We start from the raw sequence: 5,666 nt of genomic DNA, 5'->3' as shown, positions 1-5,666 counted from the left end.
GGAGTAGATTCTTGAGGTAGAATGTTTTACAATTTTTATTAGTAAGACCAAATATATTAAAGGTACTGGAAGCAGCTCGACTAAAGGAAATTGGAAAGCCATCAAACTAAATCTTAAGAACATGTAACTATTTTTTACCAGTACTGAATAAAATTATCGATGTGTTACAGAATTTAGATCTTCCTTCTATTTGAACTTTCATTCATCTTGAGTGTTCACCCAGTATAAACAAAGTTAAATGTTTTAAAGTACTTAATCTTTAAATAAAGCTCATAGAGGCTGAAAAACTAGTTTTGTCCTTTTCTGCATTTTTGGATGTATCAATAATTGCTTTACTATGTAAATTGGCAAAATTAATTTGTTGTTACACTTTCTAGCTACTGATGACAATACCAGTACCTGATCTTTTATTAATTATGGAAGGTCAACAAGATGGTTACAGAAACCGTATTTGGGAATTAAAGTTCTGCTCCTGCAGTACAAGATCATCATCTAATAGAATGATGGAGTATTTGAGTTAGTAGTCTGAGGAGCTATATTTCTGTCAGACATACTAATTACAGCATCCCAATTTTAAGAATTACAGGTCTTTGAATGACAAAAATTGAAGTTAGCTGGTGACCCACAAAATCTGGTTAATTAATTTGATAAGGCTTTGCATAATTTAATTTCCTAATGAGCTTCTTAATGAAGGTAGTCTTTTACATTTAAATGGGATGTGTACTTTGTAATAATAATAATTTTCATAGTCAGAATGCCCAGTGGTGAGATGATATTTAAAAAAAAAAAAAAAAAAAAAGTGATAGCTCCTGGGGCATTTTTGATCAGTTGCTTTATTTTCCTAGTAAGTAAATGATAGAGAATGGGAGGAAAAGGTGTTCATTGTGAACATTAGGGTCTTGTACCATCATGTTGGTGTTGATTGTAATACCAGGGGTTTAATTAGCTTTTCACAATTCATGTATACATTGGAGCGTCACCTTGCAGTAGCATTCAGCCACAGTAATTAAGAGCAGTGCAGATTATTTCCATATTCTTGCATTTTTGTAGTCAAATAATACAGCAATCTACAATGGCTCTGTTGTTTGGATAGCATGATAGCAAGCTGTGGTGGTTTTTATGGAGCACTGCTATCCTTCTAGGGTTTCGGTGCTATTAAACAAAGAGTATATAAGAAAGAAGTGTGAAAGCTCAACTTGCACACAGGGCATCCTGCATTCTCAAAAATTCTGTTTCCTCATGGTTTACTTCTCTGTCGCTGATGACTGCATGGATGCAGTTTAGGGAAATGAAGGTGATTGCATAGCAATGAAATATATGGTCAGATATAACACTGGCCAAATTTAAATGACAATATAATTTTTCTTTTGCAATGTATTTGAATTAGGGTAAGTATACATGCATGTTTTAATGAACAGATAATTTTGGCTTTATGAGTGTGTGTGTACAGAATGCTAAATGAAGGTCTCTTAACACTGCCCTTTTCAACATCTTTAAGCTCTACCTTTCAAATAAAAGACAAATCCTGAAAACAAAATAATGAAGGAAATAAAGTGACACAATTCTGAAAACAACATATTACTAAATATGTTGTGTAGCAATATAAACAAAAACCTTAGAAGTCATGTATCTCCTGTGTAATGGCTCATTGCTCTTACTTTATGAGTCTAGACAAGGTTGAGGACGAGGTAGGGATCAAGACTCAGCTGTATGAATTCCAGTTTTAATGGCTGTAGAGGACTCTGTGGTCATGGCTAATTCTGAGTGCTGTTTTCATGTGGTTTGCATGACAGATTTTTATTTCTATGGTTGCTGGGTCGGGTATTCCTACCTTCTTATACAGCAAGGAGCCTGTGAGCCATCTAGTGGGAGGTTTCTTAACACTTGGCCATTTGGAAACTGTTCCTTGTAAAAGTGCCTTGTGCCTTTTCCTGTTCAGCTGTTACCCTCAGAACAGCACCTTTGTCATGTGGTTGTTTTTTTTTTTTTTTTTTTGGGGGGGGGGGAGGGATGCTTTCCCTTTTTTTTTTTTTTTTTTATTTTAAAGTTGAATGAACAAAAGCAGAACAGACTTCACTAGACCTCTTGTTACTTGATAGATACCAAAACCTGTAAAAGGTCATTTCAATAAACCAGGAAACAGTGGAGTAAGAAAAGGCAGTTAAGTCAGTTTATGAACCTGTTCATGACAGTTACCTAACTGGAATAAAGAATGCTTATTTATTTAGTATTTGAGTGTTTGTACAAGAATAAAATAAAGCTTAAAAGCCAGTATAACGTCTTCTCTTATACAACATGGGATCAAAATACATTGTGATGTAGTTGATTTGATGGGAACCCAGATGTATGTTGTCTGCTTTGAGCTGAACTGAACCATGCAAGACAACTCTACACCAACTTTAAGTTTTCCCCTTTAGAAAGCAAGCCTATGGTAATTCATGAAGTAGCACTGTAATAATTTTTATAACCCTGTTGGAACCTTGATGTCACTTGCTTAGTTTGTAGTGGTAAATCCCTCATAGCAAGTTGGACTTATGCTGCGAAGTGAATGTTAGTGTATTGTGGAAGTGGCATGGAGCATCTGGATTTAATGAGAGAGCAAGTTTAGAGAATGAGAATTCAGGGAAGATGGAGCTCCTTCATATGAGGCTGGGGATTTTGGGTCCAAGCCTCAGTGGACTAAGAAAGGAGGAGACTGAGCATTCTGCACAGCTGGTAGCTCTGTTTCCAGGGAAGCAAGCAACAGCAGCAGGACTTTGGGAACAGATGATAGAAAGCTGTGCACTTTGGATTTAGACTTTCTTTATGTGCTATGGTGAAGTCGATTGAGACTCTTGGACATTAGGTAGCCAGACTGACTTGGATCTGCAGGTGGAAGTGTTTCAGGTATGGAATGCTGTTTGCTGTCTATTAGAGACGCCTTTATCTGTCTACATATCAGGCAGAGAAAAGTGTAGTATTGGATTTTTAGTGATAGTTTAATGCATGAAGAGCTTTTCAAAGGTGATGCAATATACCATTTTTCAGGATTACCCTAGGTTTTATGATCATATTTTTTAAGATCTTCTTGGATGAAATAAGAACAGTGCTTATGCAATGTGGCTGATGTACAAGGAATCTGAAAAACCCACTGTGCCTTCAGTGCACAGTTACTTTTCTTGGTCATTCTGGTCATGTTGAGTAGTATATCCAGCTGTGGATGTTAATGGGTATACTGAGTATGTGTAGCTCAACAAAGCGGAATATGCAACGACTGATCTGCAAGGGAACTTTCAAAAAGCCAGCTGTACCAATGTCCATGTAGATTCTGGAAACAGTCAGAATAGTTAAGTGTTAGAAAACTTTCAGTGGTCTTCGTACTGCCAGAACTTTTATTACTACTGCATAGACAGAGATAGAGAGACAGGGAGAAATCTGAGCCTCAGAATCTTCCTGGACTACGTTTGTTGACAGGAAAATAAGGGTAAGTCTGGGAAAATTACAGTGCTGTACTACAAGAACAGTGAAGCCAGTGGGGGCATTACGGATGCTTTCATGCTTTATTCATCTGTTTTTAAAGTGGTATGACTATAACTGTTATATTTATAGCAGAATTGTAGTTCTGAAGTGTACAAGATACAAGAAGTAGAAGTGCTTCTGATACTTTTTATCATAGTACAGGTTTGGTATACTTCCGCATATCATAGTAGTATCACAGTGAACTGAAATGACTACAAAAACCAAATGGTCTTGGTTTTCTACAGCAAAGTAGAAACGTAATTATAGCTGAGCTACATGTAACATAGTATTAAATTTGGCGGTAGTTCATTGTCTACTTCATAGAATGATATAGGTCATCTCTTTAAGAAATTCATTTAGGTTTGTTTGCCAACTACACTAGTAGTTATACACTTATTTTGGTCAGACAATGTAGAATGTGAAATGTTAGCACATTTAAGTTTTCTACTCAGCATACATGGAGGAGATGATACAGACCTATGCTTTCTTAATTCTTCCATTAGGATTGTACAGTATGTGACAATATAAGAAATCTGGATTTTTTACAAATCCAGTATGCTTTTTGACTTGTGATTGTTACTGACCCTGACTTGTCGTATGTCTCATTCTGCCTGCTTTTTCTTTGATAACACTGCTCCTTTTTTTGGTGACATCTGGGTGGCAAACTTTGTTTTCTTCTTCTTTTCCAGGTTAAAAAATAACAATCAGTTGGTAGTTAAAACTGCCAATTATAGTTTTAACTACCAATTGGTTAAGGCAAAAGAAACATACTTCAGGTAGCAGTCTTTCTGAAAGAAAACCCTGACCTGCTGAGTTGAGTTGGTGAGGCACATGGAGTAGTACAAGTAAAAACAACCTTGAAACAGGTGCCTCACTATTAATGTTCCCTTCAGGTTTCACAGCAATGCTAGTTTCCTCTGTGGAGCAATCTGAAGTTTTCTAGTGCTACTGGCACATTTCAGCTCACTTCTCGTTTGCATAACTCACAGCTGCAGGGAGCTGCAAAAAAGAGCATCTTGTCTGAGTGGGAATTTCTGATGACTATTTCGCTGAAGATTAATGATAGATACCACGTATTAATCTGGCACACCTCTTATAAAGTAGAAGTAGCACTGTTTCAAATCTTTGACAAATATAATGCAAAAACATATATGACAGCAAAATATTAATAGAAAAAGAGAATGTATGTGCTGCTGTCTTTCAACATTGAGTAATAAACTTGCCTAAAAATGACATCATCATATTTTCCCAGGTGTGCTTTTGCTGTCTACATAAAGATTAGTTAATTAGGCTTCATATTGTCTCCACAGAGATCTAAAATTGCAGTATTTGATAAAATGTGGACCTATATGAAAAGTGCAGAACCATCTGTGTTTGTGAGGACTACAGCAGAAGGGGTAGCTCGAGTACGGAAGTCCAAAGGAAAATATGCCTACCTGCTGGAGTCAACCATGAATGAGTACATCGAACAAAGGAAACCCTGTGATACCATGAAAGTTGGTGGGAATTTGGATTCCAAAGGCTACGGCATCGCCACACCTAAAGGATCTTCATTAAGGTGGGTGGAATAGTATAACAATATGCTAAATGTTGTTATAGTATCCCACCTACCCTGATGTATCTTTACTGATGTCTATGGTTTGTATATGGATATGAGGTAACTCAAACATTGCATTTCAAACACTATAGCAAAATGAAAGTGCCTATGCTGACAATGTTGCCAAATGTTTGGATACTTCCTTAAATTTCTTGCAGGTTTTCTAACCATGTAAACATTCATTTTATTATTATTTAAACATTCCAATTTTAAGGATTGTTTTCTTATTTCTTTTCCTTTTTTTTTTTTTAGATTTGCTTTTCACGTTACTAGCTTGTAGTGTGAGTCTATTTCCTCATACCTTGTAGAAAACGTCGCTCTGCTCATGAAACTAAAACCGAATGGCTGCATTTGAACAGTAATCCAGAGTAACTAACAGAATGTGCCATTGTTTAAAGAGGGCTTTGTTTCGGGGAGAGGATAATGCACTATGAATTTCTTTGCACACATCTCTTTACTGTGTAGTTAACTCTTTGTATTCCTATTTTGTTGTTTGTTTTTTTAGTGGAGTCACATTCAAGACACTGTTATTTGTTTGTTGTGGATGTGAGTACATTGCTGTAGAATATAG

At 36.2% G+C, this 5,666-nt stretch overlaps 1 protein-coding gene across 2 annotated transcripts in view; it reads left to right on the top strand.

The window, feature by feature from the left end:
- Positions 1-4,807: 4,807 nt before the first annotated feature.
- The window catches only part of LOC104408296 (glutamate receptor 2-like), a 4,124-nt gene continuing 3,265 nt past the window's right edge, over positions 4,808-5,666 (top strand). Inside the window, exon 1 of one of the 2 annotated variants that reach the window (XM_010017852.1) lies at positions 4,808-5,056. In XM_010017852.1, the coding sequence (XP_010016154.1) occupies positions 4,836-5,056 (221 nt within the window). In that variant the 5' untranslated portion in view covers positions 4,808-4,835. The remainder of the gene's footprint in view (positions 5,057-5,666) is intronic. The other variant, XM_010017860.1, reaches the window with a different exon arrangement.

This window comes from Nestor notabilis, unplaced genomic scaffold (genome assembly GCF_000696875.1).
Source record: "Nestor notabilis isolate BGI_N333 unplaced genomic scaffold, ASM69687v1 scaffold33070, whole genome shotgun sequence".
Classification (NCBI taxonomy): domain Eukaryota; kingdom Metazoa; phylum Chordata; class Aves; order Psittaciformes; family Psittacidae; genus Nestor; species Nestor notabilis.
This window is presented reverse-complemented; position numbering and strand designations above follow the sequence as displayed.